This window comes from Piliocolobus tephrosceles, chromosome 10, assembly GCF_002776525.5.
Source record: "Piliocolobus tephrosceles isolate RC106 chromosome 10, ASM277652v3, whole genome shotgun sequence".
Taxonomy (NCBI): domain Eukaryota; kingdom Metazoa; phylum Chordata; class Mammalia; order Primates; family Cercopithecidae; genus Piliocolobus; species Piliocolobus tephrosceles.
The window spans coordinates 106630304-106654908 of NC_045443.1; the positions used below are offsets into that span (position 1 = coordinate 106630304).

General features: G+C 46.1%; 1 protein-coding gene across 1 annotated transcript; it reads left to right on the forward strand.

Moving 5' to 3' along the window:
- Positions 1-1057: 1057 nt before the first annotated feature.
- On the forward strand, positions 1058-23266 carry UNG (uracil DNA glycosylase). Its single transcript, XM_023199634.2, has 7 exons — positions 1058-1283; positions 1914-2120; positions 2673-2768; positions 5091-5188; positions 6159-6247; positions 8381-8559; positions 22098-23266. Exons 1-7 carry the CDS (start codon positions 1152-1154, stop codon positions 22236-22238), a joined length of 942 nt encoding a protein of 313 aa, XP_023055402.1. The 5' UTR covers positions 1058-1151; the 3' UTR covers positions 22239-23266.
- Positions 23267-24605: the final 1339 nt, after the last annotated feature.

A 24605-nucleotide genomic window follows, 5' to 3' on the forward strand; every position in this document is an offset into this window, starting at 1 on the left:
ATGGTTTGGATGTGAGGGAAGGAAAGAGAATCCTAAGCATGTTAGTACTGGTGGGGAGGTGCTGTACAGTGGTGTCATTTGGAGGACAAATCGTTGGGGTTTAACTTCTATGACCTGAAAGTCTCCCACAAGCGTGATACATTAGGCAAAATGTTTGACTGTGCTAAGCCTTAGTTTATCGTCATAAAATAGGCCATGAAAATTGCGTGAGATAATGTATGTAACAGTTCAACAAATACTATTGAGCGGGCATGGTGGCTCACGCCTGTAATCCCAGCACTTCGGTAGGCCAAGGCAGGCAGATCATCTGAGGTCAGGAGTTCGAGACCAGACTGGCCAACATAGTGAAACCCCGTCTCTACTAAAAAATACAAAACTCAGCCGGGCGTGGTGGCCCGCGCCTATAATCTCAGCTACTGGGAAGGCTGAGGCACGAGAATCGCTTGAATCGGAGAGGCAGAGGTTGCAGTCAGCCAAGATCACACCACTGCACTCCAGCCTGGGTGACAGAGCGAGACTCTGTCTCAAAAACAAAACAAACACACAAAATATAATAGTATTTATTTGTTTCTGTTTTTGAGACGCCTCGGATTACAGTGCTGGGATTACAGACGTGAGCCGTCAAGCCCGGACAATACTACTACATTGTTCATTGCACTCCAACAACACCCCTAAGGGCCAGGTACTTTTTTTCCCTCCCATCCCCAGAGACAGGGTCTCGCTCCGTCGCCCAGGCCGGAGTGCAATGGCGCGATCAAAGCTCACTACAGCTCCGACCCTCTGGCCTCAAGCGATCCTCCCGCCTGAGCCTCCCAAAGCGCTAGGATTACAGGGGTGGGCCACCGCACCCGGCCAGTCTTTTCTTCTTGCAGCTGAGCCTGGAGAGCCTTTCCAAAGGGCAGAGGTGGGTTGAGGGCATGAATGAATAGGCCCGCGGGCACCGTTGCACGCCCCACCTCCTCCCAGGGGCGTTGCACTCCAGCCCCTCCCGCACATGCGCACTGGGCCTTCCACCGCCCCCCGCCCCCAGCAAAGCCCCCCCCCGCTCCGAGCATGCGCGGGTTGCTTGGCGCCAATTGCTCACCGCCACAGCCAGGGCCAGCCTCGCGGGTTCCCGGGCGGTGCGCGTTCGCTGCCTCCTCGGCTCCGGGATGATCGGCCAGAAGACGCTCTACTCCTTCTTCTCCCCTAGCCCCGCCAGGAAGCGACGCGCCCCCAGCCCCGAGCCGGCCGTCCTGGGGACTGGCGTGGCGGCCGTGCCTGAGGAGAACGGAGATGCGGCGGTGAGGCGCGGCGTGGGGCCGGGACTGGGGGACGAAGGGGGAGGAAGGCGGTGGGTCCCGCCTGACTGAGGGCGTGCAGCAGCGCGCCTCTAAATCGGTAAACCCGGGCCCGGTTTTCCAAATAGCCTCCACGCGTTCAAAACAGCCGCCGCTGTCCCCCATGGGCCGCCATGCTGAGGGATCAGCCAATGGCTACGCGCCTCGGCGCCCATGGCGCCAATCCGCGCGCCGCAGGCCCGCCTGGCTCCGTGCGCTGTCCAATCAGAGGGGAGAGAGGGCGGGACCCCAGAGGGAGTTTTTTTTTTTTTTTTTTTTTTTTTTGCCGCGAAAGGGCCACGTGGGGGCGTGGGGGGCGGGTCTGGCGGGGCGGGGCACCTCGGTGCTGGGTCTGCAGTCCCCTTGATGCTCCACGGGGCCGCTTCCCAGCCCCACTCCCCGCTCCAGTTTAGAATCTAATTCCCAATTCCCGGACTGGGCCCAGTCCTGGGCTCCTATTGTCCGCTTTTGCTGCGACCTGCTCCACTAATGGGCGTCTTCTGCCTTGGGCCATGGGGGTTGGGCCAGAAGCTGCGGACTCCTGGGAAGGGGCCTCTGCAGCTCTTGAGCCGCCTCTGCGGGGACCCCTTGCAGGCCAACCCCGCCAAGAAGGCCCCGGCAGCGCAGGAGGAGCCCGGGACGCCGTCCTCCTCGCCACTAAGTGTTGAGCAGTTGGACAGGATCCAGAGGAACAAGGCCGCGGCCCTGCTCAGACTGGCGGCCCGCAACGTGCCTGTGGGCTTTGGGGAGAGCTGGAAGAAGCACCTCAGCGGGGAGTTCGGAAAACCGTATTTTATCAAGGTAAATATGGAAATGAATCTTCCATAAGGGTAAATGTGGAGGCTTCCGGCCCTTTGTCTTGTTACTGCGGCCGGCGAAGTTCATGTTTCCATAGGCTTAGGTTGTACCCCCTTCAACGTCCTTTACTCACAAAGGGGGTAAAAGAAACCCATGATGTTTCAGTCTGCACTTTTATATTGGTTAAAGTTGTTAACGACCCGTGAGATGGTATCATGGATTCATTTAAGTCACATAGTCTATTGTCCAGGAAAGGCTGGCATAGTAAAACCACCAACCATCCTGAATGAAACCTGGCTTGAGCTTTAAAAAGCCGGGAGGAGTGGCACTGTTAGGACCCAGCCCAGAAAAAAAGGCAGGAATTGGCCTGATAGAACCACTTGGCGGGAGCGGGGGCAGGCCTGTTTTTGTTGGTTGTTTTTTAAAAGAATTTGGACATAAAACATGACAAAGAACTAATGATGTTCCAAATAATTTGCAGTAGAGGCTTTCTTATTTAATTCTTATGGCTTCCAATGAGAATCTGATTTTAAGTCTAGTTTATCTTTAAATCAGCTAATGGGATTTGTTGCAGAAGAAAGAAAGCATTACACTGTTTATCCACCCCCACACCAAGTCTTCACCTGGACCCAGATGTGTGACATAAGAGATGTAAGTATAATTTGTTGATGATTTTTATTGGGGAGAAGGAGTCAAATAGTATTTTTAAATCAGGGACACTGGAGTTAAGCCACAGTCCATCATTCAGTAGTAAATAAAACACTGAAATTGTGAGGTTTGGCTGACTATGTTTCAGTCTCTATTTACTCTTTTTAATGTTTACCACATGCTATTTATGCAGCAAAAAGGAGAACTATGTATATCCTGTGCTCTTATTTCTTGTATTTTTTTTAAATCCTGAAACTGACCTCCTGCAATGTTAGATATTATGGTGGTGATGAAGTTCAGACTGACACACAAAGCAGTTAAATCTTCTGCAGCTTGTTATAGTCAACCCCACCTTGACCTGACCACAATGCCTTACAGTTAGCACTTTCAAGCTCTTGACTTTCTGGCCTGAATAGTTTTGTGGTTCTGTTAACAGATCCCTTTGCTTTATTTTGTCTTGTATAACAGTTGCTGGTTGGCGGCTCTCATCCATCTCGTGTTAAAAAGTCCGTGGGGCTGGGCACGGTGGCTCATGCCTGTAATCCCAGCACTTTGGGAGGCCAAAGTGGGAGGATCATTTGAGATCGGGAGTTCAAGACCAGCCTGGCCAATGAAACCTGGTGTCTCCTAAAAAACCAAAATTAGCCAGGCATGGTGGTGCATGCCTGTAATCCCAGCTACTTGGGAGGCTGAGGTGGGAGAATCGTGTGAGCCCAGGAGGCGGAGGTTGCAGTGAGCTGAGATCACATCACTGCACTCCAGCCTAGGCAATAGAGGCAGACCTTGTCTCAAAAAACAAAAACAAAAAACCGTGGCTCCTCACTGTTGAACTATGAAAGCAGAGCACCCCTCTTTAAATAGGGCCACGTCCCACCACTCAGCCTTACCTCCACCTCCCACTCTCCCACTCCAGAGTTGGACAGTGTGGCAAACCCCTTCCCACTTCTGTCTCTTAAAAATCAAGTGGATACTTCTGTGGCACCTCCTTGAAGTCTGTTGCCTGCTACCTCTGATCCGGTTTTCCTCTGAGCCGCTACAATGCATTTAGCACCTGCTGACACTGGACTTTTAGGTTTCTTACCCGTTTTCCTCCCCCATTTTGTAAACTGGGGCAAGAATCTTGTGATTTAGTGAATATCTGTGAAATGACATAGAAGTGAAATAGGTGAATAAACCATCTCGATAAGGCAGCCACAGCTAATACTTAGAACATCTCCTAAGTTTAATTTTAGAGTAAGAATTTAGAATCTAGCTCTTTGGTTTTGAAGCTAAATTAAATCCTGTTAAGATCAATACTAGTTTGCTTCTTGTTTGAATGCCCTATTCTGAATAAACAGGGAATACTTAACGGGAATATTTTGAGGGGATGCTCAGAAACCAGTTTCAAACCTGCGAGGATCAGATGGGCCCGCAGGGCTTCTTGACAGCCCAGCACTGGGAGAGCTGTTTCACACGAGAGTAAGTTGGCATGGTGTGAACACCAAGGGGAGGGACAAGAGGTCCCCAAAAGCCTCCTGGTCATGGGAACATCTGGAGCTGGATTCTGAAGGATAGAGTACGTCAGCTGTGGAGGCGCACTGGCGCGATGGCTCACTGCACCCTCCGCCTCCTGGGTTCAAGCGATTCTCCTGTCTCAGCCTCCCGAGTAGCTGGGACTACAGGTGCGTGCCACCACACCCAGCTAATTTTTCTATTTTTAGTAGAGATGGGGTTTCACCTTGTTGGCCAGATGGTTTCGATATCTTGACCTTGTGATCTGCCTGCCTCGGCCTCCCAAAGTGCTGGGATTACAGGCATAAGCCACCGTTCCCGGCCCTGAACTGCTTTAATTCGTTGAAAAGTAACTGGGGGCCAGGCACAGTGGCTCATGCCTGTAATCCCAGCATTTTGGGAGGCCGAGGAGGGAGGATCCCTTGATCCCAGGAGTTTGAGACCAGCCTCAGCAATATAAGGGAGGCCCTGTCTCTACAAAAAAATTTTTTTAAAAATTAGGTGGGCATAGTGGTGCAGTCCTGTGGTCCCAGCTGCTCTGGAGGCTCAGGTAGGAGGACCACTTGAGCCCAGGAGGGCGAGGTTGCCATAAGCTGTGATCGCACCACTGCACTTCAGCCTGAGCAACAGAGCAAAACCCAGTCTCAAAACATTTAAAAACCAGCTAGGTACATATCTTTGCAAGTTTAAAATACGCTCATCCTTTGACCAGCAACTCTTCTATTAGCAATCTATGCCATAGAAGTGTTTTGTTTTGTTTATGTTTGTTTGAGGCAAGGTCTGTGCTGCTTACATTACAGTATTGTTTAATTCCTGACCCCTGGTGGTTCACAGGTGAAGGTTGTCATCCTGGGACAGGATCCATATCATGGACCTAATCAAGCTCATGGGCTCTGCTTTAGTGTGCAAAGGCCTGTTCCGCCTCCGCCCAGGTACAGTTGCTTTACAGGTGACTGCAGTCCAGACGTGATTCCTTTCAGATGTGTACTTAGCATATTACAAGTGGGACTATCTGGGGCACTGTTCACTAGCCTTTAAGGAGGATTTCTCAACCTCAGCACCATTGACACTTGGGGCTGAGTCATTCTTTGTTGTGGAGGAGGAGAGGAGTCCTGTGCTATTGCAGGATTTTGTGCCACATCCCTGGCCTTTACCACTGGATGCCAGGAGCAACCCCCAACTTGTGACAATGAAAAATGTGCAGACATTGCCAAAAGTCCCTTGGGGGGTGGCAAAATCACCCCGGTTAAGAACCACTGCTTTGGGCCGGGTGCGGTGGCTCATGCCTGTAATCCCAGCACTTTGGGAGACCGAGGCGGGTGGATCATGAGGTCAGGAGTTCGAGACCAGCCTGGCCAAGATGGTGAAACTCTGTTTCTACTAAAAATAAAAAAATTGCTGGATGCGGTGGCTGGTGCCTGTAATCCCAGCTACTCAGGAGGCTGAGGAGGGAGAATCACTGGATTCTGGGAGGCAGAGGTTGCAGTGAGCCAAGATCCTGCTACTGCACTCTAGCCTGGGCGACAGAGCAAGACTCTGTCTCAAAAAAAAAAAAAAAAAAAAAGAACCACTGCTTTGGAGGGGTGTATATAATAAATATGCTAAGGACAGAAAACTGTCCCTGAGCAACAGTGGGGGTCTGGGTTATAACTGCTGGGTTGATTTACTTAGGTTTTCCAGAGTGCTATTAAATCCAAGCACAGACTAAAATAAAGGTCTTTGGCAGATTCACCTGTTAGAAGGAGGACTAGCATTGTTGATCTCATTAATGGGTGCCATATGTGCCAGTGTCCCTTCCAAGGGCTGGCTATAACCTCTAACTCTTTCACATATGTCTTAGACATTACTAAGCTTTCAAAATTATACTTAAGATTCTGTTTTTTTCTTGTGACTTGCTTTCAGTTTGGAGAACATTTATAAAGAGCTGTCTACAGACATAGAGGATTTTGTTCATCCTGGCCATGGAGATTTATCTGGATGGGCCAAGCAAGGTAAGCCAGCTACTGCTAGATTTTTTTTTTTTTTGAGACTGAGTCTCACTGTTGCCCAGGCTAGAGTGCAGTGGTGCGATCTCAGCTTACTGCAACCTCTGCCTCCCAGATTGAGGTGATTCTCATGCCTCAGCCTCCCGAGTAGCTGGGACCACAGGCATGAGCCACCATGCCTGGCTAAATTTGTAATGTATTTTTAGTAGAGACAGGGTTTCACTATGTTGGCCAGGCTGGTCTTGAACTCCTGACCTCAGGTGATCCGCCCGCCTCGGCTTCCCAAGATGCTGGGATTACAGGCGTGAGCCACCACGCCCAGCCTGCTATATGTTTTTTAGACTGATACTGACAGTCTTTTCTGTCTTGCTTGTTTATATTTTTAAAGAGTTTTAATAAAGAACTAGAGAATGCGAATTAAATGACTAATTTATAGATGTGAAAAAGTCTGTTTTGGCCGGGTGCGTTGGATCACATCTGTAATCCCAGCATTTTGGGAGGCTGAGGCGGGTGGATCACGAGGTCAGGAGTTCAAGACCAGCCTGGCTAATATGGTACAACCTCGTCTCTACTAAAAATACAAAAATTAGCCGGGCATGGTGGTGAGCGCCTGTAATCCCACCTACTCCGAAGGCTGAGGCAGAGAATTGCTTGAACCCTGGAGGTGGAGGTTGCAGTGAGCCGAGATCGCACCACTGCATCCCAGCCTGGGCTACAGAGCAAGACTCCATCTCAAAAAAAAAAAAAAAAAAATCTGTTTTATCCTGCAGCCAGTTTCTTTCTTTCTTTTTCTTTCTTTCTTTCTGTCTGTCTTCCTTCCTTCCTTCCTTCCTTCCTTCCTTCCTTCCTTCCTTCCTTCCTCCTTCCTTTCCCTCCTCCCTTCCTTCCTTTCTTTCTTTTTCTTTCTTTCTTCTGTTTTTGAGACAGGGTCTCACTCTGTCACCCAGGCTGAAGTACAGTGGTGTGACCATGGCTCACTGTAGCCTCAACCTCCCAGGCTCAAGTGATCCTCCCACCTCAGCCTCCCAGGTAACTGGGATCACAGGAGCCAGGAGCACACCACTATGCCCAGCTGAAATTTTTTTTTTTTTTTTTTTTTGAGATGGAGTTTTGCTCTTGTTGCCCAGGCTGGAGTGCAATGGCACGATCTTGGCTTACCGTAACCTCTGCCTCCTGGGTTCAAGGAATTCTGCCACAGCCTCCCAAGTAGCTGGGATTACAGGCATGCACCACCACGCCTGGCTAATTTTATATTCTTAGCAGAGACGGTGTTTCTCCATGTTGGTCAGGCTGGTCTCAAACTCCTGACCTCAGGTGATCCACCCGCCTTGGCCTCCCAAATTGCTGGGATTGCAGGTGTGAGCCACCACGCCTGACCATGCCCGGCTGATTTTTATTTTATTTTGTAGAGATGGAATCTCACTATGTTGCCCAAGCTAATCTTGAACTCCTGTCTTTGAGGTCCTTCCAGGGGCTGTTATTATAGGCATGAGCCACAGTGCCTGTCCACTTGTATGTTAATTACAGTTTGCAAGACAAAGGTTTGTTCCTCGTTAATATTTTAAATTTATCCACCTCACTTTTGACTACTCTGAAGGTGGCTGCAGTCTGCTCATTTTGACATTTGGATTGTTAATACCGATCTAGGAGATTTTTCTTTTTCTTTTAATTTTTTTCATGTTTTTTTCTTTCTTATTATTTCTTTACAGATGCATTTTTTTCTGCTTATGTACTTTTTTTTTTTTTTTTTTAAACAAATTGTCTACAACCAGGATAAGGAAAGAATGTTTACTCTTTGGTTTCTTGCAATTTGATTTTCATTTCTATGAAACATTTTGTCCTGCTTTTTGTGTTCTCGGATTATTTAACATCACTTAAGATATTTTTTAGGACAATCTATCGTGATGAGGGATATAAGGCAAGTTCACTGTAGTAAACTTGGAAGAAGCTGAAAAGGCAGCTATGAGAATAAAACTCTCTCTAATCCTGCCCAGAGGGTGCGCTGGCCTTATGGCCTATTTCATTCTGCTACACTGGATCCCATCAAGCCCTGGTTTCATCATTGATTTAGCGCCTGTTGACGGGTATTGGGCTGATTTGCCTGAGCCTACATTTAACCTATTTCTCTCATGTGTGTAGGTGTTCTCCTACTCAATGCTGTCCTCACGGTTCGGGCCCATCAAGCCAACTCTCATAAGGAGAGAGGCTGGGAGCAATTCACCGATGCAGTTGTGTCCTGGCTAAATCAGAACTCAAATGGCCTTGTTTTCTTGCTCTGGGGCTCTTATGCTCAGAAGAAGGGCAGTGCCATCGATAGGGTATGTTTTGTTTTCTTTTTCTTTCTTTTTTTTTTTTTTTTTAACACTATAAAAATAATGTAAAGAATTCTAGGAGTCTCTGCTGTGTTTGGTCCTGGAAAATCCATGTTATAAAATAACTTTTATATTCCCTTAGGCCTGTTATAAGGGTTTCCAAATAATTTGGACAAATTACAGGAGTAATGAGTTGTGTATGAGGAAAGCAGCTGGCCAACTTGTGACTGAACGCAGTTGGTGCTATAGGCATGAACTTGGTGTCTACAAGATACAAGTCCCTGGTACCATTCACTTAACAAGTGATGAATGAGGCATGTTTCTGGCTTCCAAGAAATTTGGGAGTATATAGAAAACACAATTCCACTCAATCACGAATTTAATTTGCCCATGAGACTACTATCAGTGATCATTATTGTTTTGTTTCTGGGTTGTTTTGTTTGTTTTTTCAGGTGGAGTCTCGCTCTGTCACCCAGGCTGGAGTGCAGTGGTGCGATTTCAGCTCACTGCAACCTCTGCCTCCTGAGTTTAAGCGATTCTGCCTCAGCCTCCCGAGTAGCTGGGATTATAGGCGCCTGCTGCCACACCCAGCTAATTTATTTTTATTTTTTAGTAGAGACGGGGTTTCGCCATGTTGGCCAGGCTGGTTTTGAACTCCTGATCTCAAGTGATTCACCCTCCTCAGCCTCCAAAATGTTAGGATTATAGGCATGAGCCGCCACACCTGGCCTATCAATGATCATTATTAACCCCGAGGCCTAATTGCAGATACCCAACACGACCAAATCTGTGTCTCCCCTCCCTGCATCTTCCCCCATCTGCTACCTCCCTTCCCCTTCTTTTACTGAAGCACTTCGATACCTGGTTGTGGAAATAGAGACCTAAAAGTCAGCCTTGAATCCTCCATTCCATCAGTAAATCCCATCAACTCTGCCTCCCAAAACACCCCAGTCCTACTGCTTCTCATTCGCCACTGCTGCCCCTCGGGCATAAGCCACCATCATCCTTCTCCAGGAGAACCGTGATAGACTAGAGATGAAGGCTTGATGGAGAGCCACAGAGTGGAGGAGGGAGAGATGGGGTGGGGAAAGGAGAGAAGCCAGGGGTGAGTGTTCATCCCTGGCAAATGGGAGAGACATTGGGTGGGGGAGAAATTATAGAATAAATGCTTCAATAATCGAAGGCAAGGGCTTAGCGGAGGTAACCTGACAATAGCTTCTGGTGTATCAGCAGGAGGTAACGGGGGTATCAGAAATGCACACATATATTCAACCCCTACCTTGTATGGGTACTAGGTTGAGCACTTGTTTTTTGAGATGGAGTCTCACTCTGTCGCCCAGGCTGGAGTGCAGTGGCACGATCTCAGCTCACTGTAACCTCCACCTCCTGGGTTCAAGCAATTCTCCTGCCTCAGCCTCCTAAGTAGCTAGGATTACAGTTGCCTGCCACCACACCCAGCTAATATTTTTTATGAGTGACCTAAGATCTGACTGGTATGGATTGCTAAGATGTGATGATCTGGGTAGGTAAGAAGTATGTGTGAGAGTAATTGCTAATCTCGATCCCTTAGGGAAGTTTACTGCTAGTGTTGCTCCTCCCCAGTATTTTGGTAATCTTTAATCATGGTTTGGTCTGAAAGTAAACAGTTGTTAAAGTAGCTTGGTCATTGAAGCCAAATTGCGTATCTCCAGCCCAGTGTCTCTCCTGATCTATAGAGTGGCTTCTTACTACTGCCCCATAAACATGCCAAATTCAACATTTTCCCAACGAAGTTTCTCCTTTTCTCATCCATGCTTTACTAAACTTGCTCCCCTGTATTCCCTAGCAGCAAAAAGCACCACCATCTGCCCAGTTGTCCAGCCAGATCTGATTCCATTACTGACACCTGCCTACCTCTCTCCCCTTTTCTGTCCTTTTTTCCCCCTTCCCATGTGCAGTCAGTCATTCATATCTTGTGTTCTTTCTTCCCCCTCCAAATCTGTCCCTGCCTGACCACCTTTGCCTTCATTCAGGCCCTCACCTAATCTTGCCTGGAGGGTTCTGATGCTTTCTCCCTGGAAGGCCTTGCCTTAGACTGAAGATCTGATTTCAGGGGGTTGGGGGCGTGGCCCCAACCAGCCTCCCAGACATAACTCTATCCCTCTTTGCGCTCTGATCTCCAGGCTGATCCATTCCCCTTTACTTTTTCATGGTGCCCCAGTTCCCTGCCTTTGCATATCCTGCTTGCTCTGCCCACTGTGTGGAGGTCATTTTCCTCTGGGATTCTTTAGAGCTCTGCAGGGCTGGCATTTACAGGGGCCTGTGCGGCTTGCATGTGTGTTCAGCACTTGATGTGCATGACTTCTTAGCACACTCAGCACCTGTGATCCTCATTTGATTGGTCACAGTAACTTCATAAGCTGGGCGCTATTGTTATTCCCAGTCTACAGATGAAAGCTGAAGCAGCTTAGAGTTGCAGCAACTCCTCTGTGGTACAGCTACTGAATGGTAGAGGTAGACCTCGACCGCGGGCAGTCTGGCTCCAGGCTCTGTGCTCTTAACCACACTGGATTGCCTGACTTTAATCATCACCCCTCATCACCCTTTCTGGACTGAGCCCCTTGAAGGCAGGGGTGTTTTGAGAAACAGTGATTTGTTAGTTTTTATATACTGAAAGGAAGAGGAAAACAAAAATGGTCTATATCTCCCTGTTAAAATAACTACAGTTGACATTTTAAAAAAATCAAAGTGGTCATGTGCCACATAATGATGTTTCAGTCATAAACTGCATATATGATGATGGTCCCATAAGATTATAATATTGTGGCAAGATGTGGTGACTCATGCCTGTTATCCCAGCACTTTGGGAGGTCAAGGGAGTTTGAGACCAGCCTGGGCGACATGATGAAACCCTGTCTCTACTAAAATACAAAAAATTAACCAGGCGTGGCGGGGTGCGCCTGTAATCCCAGCTACTTGGGAGGCTGAGGCAGGAGAATTGCTTGAACCTGGGAGGCGGAGGTTGCAGTTAGCTGAGATCATGCCACTGCACTTAGTCTATTGACAGAGTGAGACTCCATCTCAAAAATATATATATGTGTATATATATAATATTTTTTGCCGAGACCAGCTCATTCAGGAAGACCCTAACCCAGCGGTGCTAGAGGAATTCAAGACACACACACTGAAATATAGAGGTGTGAAGTGGGAAATCAGGGGTAGCATAGCCTTCAGTGCTGAGAGCCCGGAACAGAGATATATCCACATATTTATTAACAGCAATTAGCAGTTAATAACCAGTCATTAGCATTGTTTCTATAGCTATTAAATTAACTAAAAGTATCCCTTATGGGAGATGAAGGGATGGACTGAATTAAATGAATAGGTTGGGTTAGTTAACTGCAGCAGGAACATGCCCTGAAGACACAGATGGCGCGGTGGCTCAAGCCTGTAATCCCAGCACTTTGGGAGGCCGAGACGGGCGGATCACGAGGTCAGGAGATCGAGACCATCCTGGCTAACATGGTGAAACCCCGTCTCTACTAAAAAATACAAAAAAACTAGCCGGGCAAGGTGGCGGGCGCCTGTAGTCCCAGCCACTCGGGAAGCTGAGGCAGGAGAATGGCGTGAACCCGGGAGGCAGAGCTTGCAGTGAGCTGAGATCCGGCCACTGCACTCCAGCCAGGGCCACAGAGCGAGACTCCGTCTCAAAAAAAAAAAAAAAAAAGACACAGATGGCTCATGCTATTGTTTGTGGCTTAAGAATGCCTTTAAGTGGTTTTCCCCCCTTGGCAGGCCAGGTGTTCCTTGCCCTCATTCCCATAAACCCACAACCTTCCAGCTTGAGTGTTAGGGCCATTATGAACATGTCACAGTGCTGCAGAGATTTTGTTTATGGCCAGATTTTTGGGGGGCTTGCTTCCAACATGTCTCCTTTCTTTGATTTGCAAAGAGCTAAAAGCAAGGGCAGCTTTGTCACGGTGAGCTACTTCTCGCAGGAGTCAGGATCCGCATCTACAGACAAGACAAACAACATAGGTTAAAAGCACAGTCATCATAGAAATCACAGAGCTTCCAATTGTTTTTATCCATTTAAATGGGTTACTAGCTGCTAATCTGTCTGCAGCTCCTTTAAGCACTCCAGTTCCTGGCATTAAGGTCAGGTGTGGCTGGGATACTTTAAATATTTGTTCTTTTAATTTTGCTATATCCAAAAACAAGTTTGTATAGTATCCTTCTAGATGTTTTTTTATTCTTTCCCAAATTTTGGTCTTTTTAAGGCATCAATAGTTTCCACAAATTTTTACGTTTAGCTCCTAGAGCGGGCCATATCATTTGAGGTTGAGGTGCCACTATACCGCCATGGTTCCAGATAATAGGAACTTTTACCGTACTTCATATCATTTCTACCATCTGACCATTTTGTTCAGATCATCTGAACATAGTGTGGCCCTGGCACGCAGACTGAGTGGTTGGATTCAAGCTAAACATCCCCTTAGGGGACCAATTAATAACGATTCCGTAGAAATTGTGTAGCACCTCTGCCTGTTCTGCAAAGCAATCTTCCCAAACAAGTACGTTCATTTTTTTCTAACTGGGTCCAATCCTGTTTACAAATAGGTTTTTGAGGGCAGTATGCCTCAATTATAGGAGCAGATTTATTGTGGTAAATAGTGAGATCAGAAAGCATGTGTAACTGTCAGAGTGATTGCATCCAGGCATTATTGCCAGCCCTTATTGAAGGAATACTCACGGCAGTGGTGATAACCTCTATCATAGCTACCATTAAATTATTCATTGTGATTGGTTGTCCTGCTTTCCTCAGGTTTTCTTCTGCCATCTGTGACAACTTCTTGATCTGTCCCCAGGTGGGTGGCTGTGTTCGACAGGTGTTGCTCATGACAGTTTGGGTCCTCCTCAGCGTCAGCCTCAACATGGCTGCAACCAGGGGTCCTCGGGATCCTCCCGGAGTCTCTTCCTCGGCATCTGGCTCATGATAAAGTTTCAGGTGTCTTGATGGTTTCCAAATCGGCTGTTGATTTTGGCCTGGAGAAATACAAGCATAACCTCTACCCCAAGTTATTACTTTACCTGTTTCCCAACTTTTTGTTATCGGATCTCTCCACCAAATCAGTTCTGTTTCTGTCTTTGCAGCTGGTTTCTGTAGATGCTGTTCAGCTGCTGATAACATCTGGCCTTTGGGAAGGCTCAAACAATTCGAAGTTAATAATGCTAGGTTCAGTTGCATCCGTGGGGTTCCATCATTGTTTCTCCCTTTCTGCTTTTGCAACTGCTGTTCTAGGAAGAGATTCATTCTTTACACTATGGCTTGTCCTTGAGAATTGTGTGGGATACCAGTAATGTGTTTAATATTCCACATAGAGAAAAATGTAGCTAGAGTTTGGCTAGTATAGCCTGGGGCATTATCTTAAAACAGGTAGAAGCTGGAATGCCCCTCACTGCAGAACATTGCAAAAGATGACATTTAACACAAGCAGAAGGCTCTCCTGTTTGGTATGTAGCCCAGACAAAGTGAGAAAAGGTGTCCACGCATACATGTACATAAGCTAGTCTCCCAAAGGAGGGAACATGTGTGACATCCATTTGCCAAATAGAGTTAGGTTCCAGTCCTCGAGGATTAACTCATCTTGTAAAAGATGAGGAATGTACCATTTGGCAAGTTGGGCATTGCTGAATAATAGCTTTAGCTTCTTTCCAGGTAATGCTGTATCTGCGTTTGAGACCAGAGGCATTAACATGGGTAAACTGTGAAAGTATCTGGCATTAGATATTGCAGTAGCAATAAGGCGATCAGCTGTTTGATTTCCTTCAGTCAAAGGTCCTGGAAGAGGTGTATGAGCCCTGATGTGAGTGATGTAAAAAGGGTGCGTTCTACTTCTAACTGCTGTTTGCAGTTGGGTAAATAAAGTCATCAGTTGTTCATCTGTATAAAATCGTAACTGAGAATTTTCAGTTAACTGTGTGGAATGAACCACATATGAAGAAGCAGAAATCACATTAATAGGCATATAAAAAACAGTCAATACCTCAGTTACAGCTACAAGCTCCGCTTTTTGAGCTGAAGTATAGGGCGTCTGAAAAACTTCACTTTTTGAGCCAGAATAAGAAGTTTTACCATTACTAGACCCATCTGTAAAAACATTCTCAGCACCTTCAATTGGTTTAAATTTGTTATTTTAGGGAGAATCCAATTAGTTAATTAAAAAACTCAAGCAGCTTCATTTTAGGAAAATGATTATGGAGAATACCCACAAAGTCAGCTAAATGGGTTTGCCAAGTAAGACTATTTATAAAAGCTTACTGTATTTGTGCCTTCGTGAGAGGAACAATAATTTTTTCAGGATCATATCCATGTAATTTAACAATCTGAGTTCTCCCAATCCCTATCATAGTAGCGATTTGTTCTAAATAAGGAGCTAGAGTCCGTGAATTAGTATGTGGAAGAAAAAGCCACTCTACTAAGTCCTCCTGTTCTTGGACAATAATACCAGAAGGTGAATGCTGAGTTGAAAAAATTAGCAAATCCAGAGTCTTCTCTGGATCTACTCTATTTATCTGAGCTTTATGGACTTGCTTCTCAATCAGTTGTAACTCTGCCTCCGCCTCCTTTGTTAATTGCCGAGGGTTGGTGAGACTAGGATTTCTGCTAAGGATAGGAAACATTACTCATGGCCTAGGTAGGAATACCTAGAGCAGGTCGTATCCAATTAATATCCCCTAGTAATTTTTGAAAATCATTTAATGTTTTTAATTTATCCCTACATATGGTTACTTTCTGTGGCATAATGGTAGTGTCATTTACTAAGGTCCCCAAGTAGGAGTAAGGAGGAATAGTCTGAATTTTGTCAGGAGGTATAATTAAACCAGTGCGAGAAAGCCAGTTTTGCAAGTGATCTTGACATTGCAGTAATAGTTCTCGAGTGGGGGCAGCACAAAGTATATCATCCCTATAGTGAATAATGTAACACTGTGAAAATATTTTACCAGTAGGTTCAATTGCTTGCCCCACATAAGTCTGGCAAATAGACATAAGTCTGGCAAATAGACTGTTTAACATGCCCTGTGGCAACACTTTCCAATGATAAGTTTAGCAGGCTGCAGGTTGTTTACTGCAGGAATTGTAAATGCAAACTGTTCACAGTCTTGCTCAGCTAAAGTGATAGTAAAGAAACAGTCTTTTAAATCTATGACTAATAAAGGCCAATTTTTTGTAATTATAGCAGGAGAAGACAATCCTGGCTGTAATGCTCCCATAGGTTGTATAACTGAATTGATGGCTCTTAAGTCAGTTAACATTCTCCATTTGCCTAATTTTTTCTTAATTGCGGAAGCTAGAGAATTCCACGGGGAAAATGTTGGAGCCATGAGCCCATTTTTCTAACTGTTCAGCAACTAATTTCTCTAAAGCGTCCAGTTTTTCTTAGCAGTCATTGTTCTATCCAAATTGGTTTATCTGTTAACCATTTTAAAGGTATAGGTTCTGGAGGCTTAACAATTGCCGCCATCAAAAATTATTTCCTAATCTTTGGCGGGAACTTTGTTTTTCCGCTTGAAGTGGCTCTTCCAAACCTTGCAGATTTTTTTTCTAGTCCCATACCAGGGACATACCCCATGTGATGCATTGTATGTTGACTTTGAGGGCTATGTAATTGTTCTGGAATTAGAACTTGTACTCCCCATTGTTGTAATAAATCTCTTCCCCATAAATTCATAGGTACAGAAGTTATAATTGGTTGAATAGCACCAGGTTGTCCGTCGGGCCCCTCACAATGCAAAATATAACTACTTTGATGTACTTCAGCGGCTTTACCAACTCCAACTATGTTAAATTGAGCGGGTTGAATTGGCCACGTGGACGGCCAGTGCTGTAGAGAAATGATTGAAATGTCCTCTCCTGTATCTACCAAACCTTTAAATTTCTTTCCTTGAATAGTTATTTCCCAGGTAGGATGTTTATCAGTAATTTGATTGACCCAATAAGCTGCTTTGCTTTGTTTATTTGTGCTTCCAAATCCTCCTGTTCGTTTAACTTCACTTTTTCCCATACCCACATACGGCACAATCAGGAGCTGTGCTGTGCGCTCTCCTGGCTGTGCTTTCCAGGGAACAGCAGTAGATATAACAGTTTGAATTTCCCCATTATAATCTGAATCAATAACTCCTGTATGTATTTGTACGTCTTTTAGACTCAAACTAGACCTTCCTAAAAGTAATCCTATTGTCCCTGCTGGCAAGGGTCCACAGACTCCTGTTGGGACCTTTTGCGGGGGTTCCCCAGGCAGAAGGCTCCCGGCTTTTGTGCAGCATAAATCTACTGCGGCACTACCGGCTGTGGCGGGGGACAGACATTGTACAGGGTTGAGGCAATGGCCTGAGCTGGAAATGCCTCGGTTTAGAGGGGGGCCCAGGACGGGCCCCTCATGGCATTTCCCAAAATTGGGTTCCCTTCTTTATCAAACTTAGAATGACACTGACTAGCCCAGTGTTTTCCTTTTTTACATTTTGGACATATTTCAGGCTCAATCGTTTTCTTTTTTTCCCCTATATGGCGGCCTGACTCGCTGATTTTATCTACATTCTTTTTTAGTATGACCATGCTTCCCAAGTTAAAACGAGCTCCAGGAAATGGAGTATTTCCTTTATCTACTGTCAGTCCTGCCATTGCCTGTGCCAACAAAGTGGCTTGACGCAGATTATCTCCAATACCATCACAGGCCTTGATATAATCAACTAAATGTGCTTTCCCTCTGATAGGTCGCAGAGCAGCCTGGCAATCGGGATTCGCATTGTCGAAAGCTAATAACTGCAACACTATATCCTGAGCAGCCGAATCTGCAATCATCTTTTTAAGAGACTCCTGTAACCGAGCTATAAAATCAACATACGGTTCCCTTGGTCCCTGTTTTATAGCACTAAAGGAAGGGTATTGTTTCCCACCTGAAGTGATTTTTTTTCCCAAGCTCTAATGCACATTCTCCTAAGCTGTTCTATGGCATCATCCTGCATGATCACTTGTGCATCTAAACCAGCCCAGCCACCGACTCCCAAAAGTTGGTCTGCAGTTATATTAATTTGAGGTTGGGCCTGGGCATTGCAAGCAGTCTGAATGGAAGCTTCATCTGCCCACCAAGTTTTAAATTGTTAAGAATTGAGCAGGAGTTAGACAAGCTTGAGTAAGAGCGTCCCAGTCAGTAGGAATCATCTGACTGGAAACAGCAACATTCTTTAACAGTCCCATTACAAAAGGAGAACCTGGTCCGTACTGATTTGTTGCTTGTTTTAATTCTTGAGTAATTTAAAAAGAAAAGGCTCAAATGTAGCTATAATATTTCCCTGTTGATCTGGGGGGTGTATTGTAACAGGGAACTGCCAAGCCTCTAAATCACCGTCTCGTCTAGCTTGCTGAATTCCTGCCTGAATAGAACTATGAGTGGTCGCTCGAGGCGCTGCTCGAATAGTCACTGGGGTGACTACTTTTCGCCCAGTGTCCTCTGGAAAAGAAAGATCTGGAGGGTCATTTTCTTCAAAATAATAATGAGGGGGTGCAGAAGGGTAGGAATGAACCGCTCCTTCCTTTGCCGCTTTAGCTTTAGCTGGCAAATAAACATGCTCTGTAACCTCTTCTGTTACTTCGCTATACTCTCCTTCCTCCTCCTCATTAGTGTGAAAAAGTTCCAAGGTGGAACGAACCAGACCCAATACCTGTCCCATTGTTACCCTGATGCTTCCGAGCTCCCCTTCTTACCACGGGGATTGCTTTAAGAGTACTTGGGTGTCCTCCAGCTAGTTTTCCATTCCATCCATTGCTCCGGCGACCCTTTGACCTGGATACGAGCCCCTACGAATGGACGCCATTTGCCGAGACCAGCTCAGTTGGGGAGACCCTAACCCAGCGGTGCTAGAGGAATTAAAGACACACACACTGAAATATAGAGGTGTGAAGTGGGAAATCAGGGGTCTCACAGCCTTCAGAGCTGGGAGCCCTGAACATCGATTTACCCACATATTTATTAACAGCAAACCAGTCATTAGCATTGTTTCTACAGATACTAAATTAACTAAAAGTATCCTTTATGAGAGATGAAGGGATGGACCAAATTAAATGAATAGATTGGGCTAGTTAACTGCAGCAGGAACACTCCTTGAAGACACAGATTGCTCATGCTATTGTTTGTGGCTTAAGAATGCCTTTGGCTGGGCGTGGTGGCTTATGCCTGTAATCCCAGCACTTTGGGAGGCCTAGACGGGCGGATCGTGAGGTCAGTGGATCGAGACCATCCTGACTAACACGGTAAAACGCCGTCCCTACTTAAAATATAAAAATTAGCCAGGCGCAGTGGCAGGCACCTATAGTCCCAGCTACATGGGAGGCTGAGGCAGGAGAATGGTGTGAACCTGGGAGGCGGAGCTTGCAGTGAGTGGAGATCGCGCCACTGCACTCCAGCCTGGGCGACAGAGCGAGACTCCGTCTCAAAAAAAAAAAAAAAAAGAATGCCTTTAAGCGGTTTTCCACCCTGGGCAGACCAGGTGTTCCTTGCCCTCATTCTGGTAAACTCACAACCTTCCAGCTTGTGTGTTAGGGCCATTAGGGACATATCACAGTGCTGCAGAAATTTTGTTTATGGCCAATTTTGGGACCAGTTTATGGCCAGATTTTGTGGGGCTTGCTCCCAACAATTTTTACTACATCTTTTCTATGTTTAGATACACAAACGCCTACCATTGTGTTACAACTGCCTACAGTATTCAGTATAGTAACGTGCTGCGCAGGTTTGTAGACCAGGAGCAATAAGCTACACCATATAGCCTAGGTGCGTAGTAGTAGGTTATCCCATTTGGGTTTGTGTAAAGACGCCCTAAGGTGTACGGATAGCAGTGAAATTGCCTAACACACTTCTCAGAATGCATCCCTGTCATTAGATGATGTATGACTATTGCTTTTTTTTCTTTTGAGACAGGGTCAAGCTCTGTCTCAAATCTGCCAGGCTGGAATGCACTGACTCAATCTCAGTTCACTGCGGCCTCAACCTCCCAGGCTCAAGCAATCCTCCCACGTTAGCCTCCTGAGTAGCCAGGACCACAGGCGTGAGCCACCACACCTGGCTAATTTTTGTATTTTTTTTGTAGAGAGAGGGTTTCACCATGTTACTCAGGCTGGTCTTGAACTCCAGGGCTTAAACGATCCTCCTGCCTCAGCCTCCCAAAGTGCTGGGATTACAGGCATGAGCTACCACACCTGGCCGCTGACTATTCCTTTTTTTTTTTTTTTTTTTTTTTTTGAGACAATTTAACTCTTGTTGCCCAGGCTGAAGTGCAATGGCACGATCTCAGCTCACCACAACCTCTGCCTCCCGGGTTCAAGTGATTCTCCTGCCTCAGCCTCCTGAGTAGCTGGGATTACAGGCATGTGCCACCACACCCAGCTGATTTTGTATTTTTAGTAGAGACGTTTCTTCGTGTTTGGTCAGGCTGGTCTTGAACTCCTGACCTCAGGTGATCCACCCACCTCGGCCTCCCAAAGTGCTGGGATTACAGGTGTGAGCCACCACGTCCAGCTGAATATTCCATTTTTGTGGCAAGATTTCTGTTTTTTTTTTTTTTTTTAATTCTTCTTAGGAGCTGTAAGACTGTTGAGAGAGTTCAGAAAGTGGAAAGTAAATGGCTTCCACTATTTCTTTCTCTTAAAGGAACTACTTAATACAATGTCTTGGGTATTTTTCTAAAGTTTTTTAAAAATGAAATTATTTTGTATTTTGTTCACTTGATAAATTTTGGAGGTCATCTCATCAGTATATCTTTTACATGTTTTTCTAGGAGTCACGTGGTGTTACATTTTAAGAACTTGAGAAAAATACATTTAGCCAGTTTTATAACATTGAATTGTATATTGGGTTTTAGCTGACATAAGCAGTGTGTCAGTGAGTCCCTTTATATGTTCCTATATGTTCGTATTTGTGTAGGTACAACTGGTCCCTGGCTTATAAGTTTGACTTGATTTTTTTCGACTTTACAATGGTGTATAACCATACTTTGAGCATTCACACGTTTTTTTTTTTTTTCTTTCTTTAAGAGACAAGGTCTCTTGGCTGGGAGCAGTGTCTCACGCCTGTAATCCCAACACTTAGAGAGGCCAAGGTGGCGGATCACTTGAGCTCAGTGGTTTGAGAACAGCCTGGGCAACGTAGTAAGACCCTGTCTCTAAAAGACACAAAAAATTAGCCTGGTGTGGTGGCATGCACCTGTGGTCCTAGCTACTCAGGAGGCTGAGGTGGTAGAGTCACTTGAGCCTGGGAGGTGGAGGCTACAGTGAGCTGCAATCATGCCACTACACTCTATCCTAGGTGAGTGAGACCCCATCTCAAAAAAAAAAAAAGATCTTACTCTTGCTCTGTCACCCAGGTTGGAGTGCAGTGGCACGATTATAGCTCTTTGCAGCCTCAAACTCCTGGGCTCAAGTGATCCTCCCACCTCAGTCTCCTGTGTAGCTAGAACTACAGGTGTGTGCCATCACACTTGGCTAACTTTTTAATTTTTTTGTAGAGATGCGGTCTCGCTATGTTGCCTCAGTTGGTTGTAAACTGGCCCCATGCAGTCCTCCTACCTTGGCACTGGGATTATAGGTGTGAGCCACCATGACTGGCCCCATTCTGTTTTTCACTTTCAGCACAGTGTTCAATGAGTTACATGAGGTACTAAGAACTTCATTGTTAAAGAAGCTTTGATTTGCCTAACTGTAGGCTAATGTAGGTGTTCTGAGCATGTTTAAGGTAGGGTAGGTTAAGCTATGATGTTCAGCAGATTATATGTCATAAATATATCTTCAACTTAGGATATTTTCTACTTAGGATGCATTTTCCAAGATGTTAACGCCATCCATTGTATTAATAAGTTGAGTTTATCTGTGTGTGTGTATGCATCATGGTGTCCTTTAGCAAATACAGTCTTAGCAGTGGAAATTGCTGGCTGTATGATAGGGGCACTTGAAAATTGCATAGATAATTGCGAATTTGAAGGCAGAGGGTGGTCCTCTTTGCGTCTCAGAGCCTAGCAAAGGTAGGGAGTTGCTCAACAAATGGACTAATGCAAATGCTGAATGCTCCACTTTGGAAGGGAGAGAATTTAGAGGGCAAAGGGCAATTGCACAGGGTCTTAAAGTGCAACAGCCACAGTCCTTCCTTTCTTTAAAAAAAAAAAAAAAAAAAATCCCAGCCGGGCGCGTTGGCTCATGCCTGTAATCCCAGCACTTTAGGAGGCCAAGGCGAGCGGATCACGAGGTCAAGAGATCGAGACCATCCTGGCCAACCTGGTGAAACCCCATCTCTACTAAAAATACAAAAATTAGCTGGGTGTGGCGGCGTGTGCCTGTAGTCCCAGCTACTTGAGAGGCTGAGGCAGGAGAATCGCTTGAACCTGGGAGGCAGAGGTTGCAGTGAGCCCAGATCGTGCCACTGCACTCCAGCCTGGGGACAGAGCAAGACTGTCTCAAAAAAAGAATTTTTTTTGAAGTTCCAAATCTGCCACCTTTTATTCTTCATCTTTTTCAGAAGCGGCACCATGTACTACAGACGGCTCATCCCTCCCCTTTGTCAGTGTATAGAGGGTTCTTTGGATGTAGACACTTTTCAAAGACCAATGAGCTGCTGCAGAAGTCTGGCAAGAAGCCCATCGACTGGAAGGAGCTGTGATCATCGGCTGAGGGTGGCCTTTGAGAAGCTACTGTTAACGTATTTGTCAGTTACGAAGTTCCACTGAAAATTTTCCTATTAATTCTTAAGTACTCTGCATAAGGGGGAAAAGCTTCCAGAAAGCAGCCACAAACCAGGCTGTCCAGGAATGGCAGCTGTATCCAGCCATAAACAGCAAAGGCTACCCTTTGACCAAATGTCTTTCTCTGCAACATGGCTTTGGCCTAAAATACGCAAACTTTTCAGAAGACAGAGGAGGTCAAATACTCAGTTGGCTGTCTCTATCTCCCTTGCCTTTATGGCGAAAGCGGGGAGATGTCCACCTTTCAGGCACAGCCCTAGTTTGGCGCCTGCTGCTCCTTGGTTTTGCCTGGTTAGACTTTCAGTGACAGATGTTGGGGTGTTTTTGCTTAGAAAGGTCCCCTTGGCTCAGCCCTGCAGGGCAGTCATGCCAGTTTCTGCCAGTTCCACTGCCCCCTTGATCTTTGAAGGAGTTCTCAGGCCCCTCGAAGCATAAGGATGTTTTGCAACTTTCCAGAATCTGGCCCAGAAAGTAGGGCTCAATTTGCTGATTGTAGTAGAGGTTAAGATTGCTGTGAGCCTTATCAGATAAGGGGCCAAGAGAAGTAAACTGGGTCTTGTTATTCCTTGGGTGTTGGTGGAATAAGCAGTGGAATTTGAACAAGGAAGAGGAGAAAAGGGAATTTTGTCTTTATGGGGTAGGGGTGATTCTCTCCTAGGGTTATCTCCAGTTGGGGTTTTTAAGGCAGCACAGACTGCCAAGTGCTGTTTTTTTAAGCGACTGAAATCACTTTGGGATATTTTTTTCTGCAACACTGGAAAGTTTTAGTTTTTTAAAAAGTACTCATGCAGATATATATATATTTTTTTTCCCCAATCCTTTTTTTAAGAGTCTTTATTGGGTCTGCATCTCCCTCCTTGACCTTGTTAGCAATGCTGTTTATGCTGTTAGTCGGGTTAGAGTTGGCCCTTCGCGAGGTTTGTTAATAAAAGTTTGTTAAAAGTTTGTTTTGTGCAAGTGTCCTTTGTGGGTCCGGGCCGGGGCATCCATGGACGTCCTTGGGCTGCCCTTGTCCTTGGCGCCTCCCAGGCTCCCCATAGCAACCATTGTCTGCAGGAGGGGCCGCCCTTGCCCCTCCTCCCCGCCCTGCGGCTCAGTGGAGCCACCCAACCTTCCGCTGGCTGCAGTGAGCGCTGGGCCCAACCCCCGGCCTGGAGCAGCGCTCCAACTCCGGGCACCGTGGAGCCCCGGCTGCTGTCAGTGGAGACCCCAGAGGGGTAACTTCCGGCCTGAAGAAAGCATTTCTTCCGGGAACATGGCGTGCCTGTCGTGGCTACGTTCTGCCAAGCCCAGTGACAATCGAGGGGAGCCTCCTGCATCCCACCCTCAACCCGTGTTTCTAGACTCCGAGACATCTGGCACTCGGAAGTGAGGCCAGGGCTCCAGGAAGACTCCCTGATGACGCACTGGCCCGCGGCCCAGGCTCAGGTAGTGGGGGCTGCCAGGATGATCTGCGGGGTCCCCCAGTGTCTGAAGAAAGAAGCCACAAATGTGCTTTTTTTTTTTTTTCTTTTTCTTTCTTTCTTTCTTTCTTTCTTTTTTTTTTTTTTTTGAAGGGAGCCTGGCTCTGTCGCTCAGGCTGGAGTACAGTGGCGTGATCTCGGCTCACTGCAACCTCTGCCTGCTGGAGTGAAGCCATCCTCCCACCTCAACCGCCCAAGTAGCTGGGATTACAAGCATGCACCACCACGCCCGGCTAATTTTTGTACTTTAGTAGAGATGCTTCTAACTAAACGGGCAAGAAAGAATGCAGCCAGCCAGAACCTCAAAACCAGCAAATGCATTTCTTAAAAGGGCAGGGAGGGGAGACCCGATTTTTGCTTGAAAATACTGCTTCCTTTTGTTATCTTTGTAGGGAAGGGTTTATCATTCTACATTTTGTGGTCAACAAGCAGGCTTTCATGGGAGGAGCATGCATGGTGGGATCTTCCTCTAAACAACGGTGGACTCCCTCATTCAAGGGAGAAGGGGTGATTGTTCTACACCAGTTAGCTTTTCACACTTCTCTCTCTCCCGGTGCAGCACTGCCGGTAGAGGGGAGCAGTGAGCTCCAAGTTTGCAGAAATAATTCAAAACACAATTACTTGGGTTTTAAATATATATACATAAAGTTCTATATAATATATACAAAAGTTCAATATATATATATTCAATATATATGTATGTATATTGAACTTTAGTCATGTGACACTAAACAAAACACAGAGCAGCTTCTTAAGTGGTCCATGACCCTCCAAAAATTTAATTACTGATTGTTAAGAAACCAGGCAACTCAGCCAGGTGTG

Bases quoted from the DNA above. Each gene is read 5' to 3' on its own strand.
- UNG (XM_023199634.2), top strand. From the start codon at position 1,152: ATGATCGGCCAGAAGACGCTCTACTCCTTCTTCTCCCCTAGCCCCGCC. The intron at 1,284-1,913 runs GTGAGGCGCGGC...GACCCCTTGCAG, and splicing joins AGGAGAACGGAGATGCGGCG to GCCAACCCCGCCAAGAAGGC. The intron at 2,769-5,090 runs GTAAGTATAATT...GGTGGTTCACAG, and splicing joins AGATGTGTGACATAAGAGAT to GTGAAGGTTGTCATCCTGGG.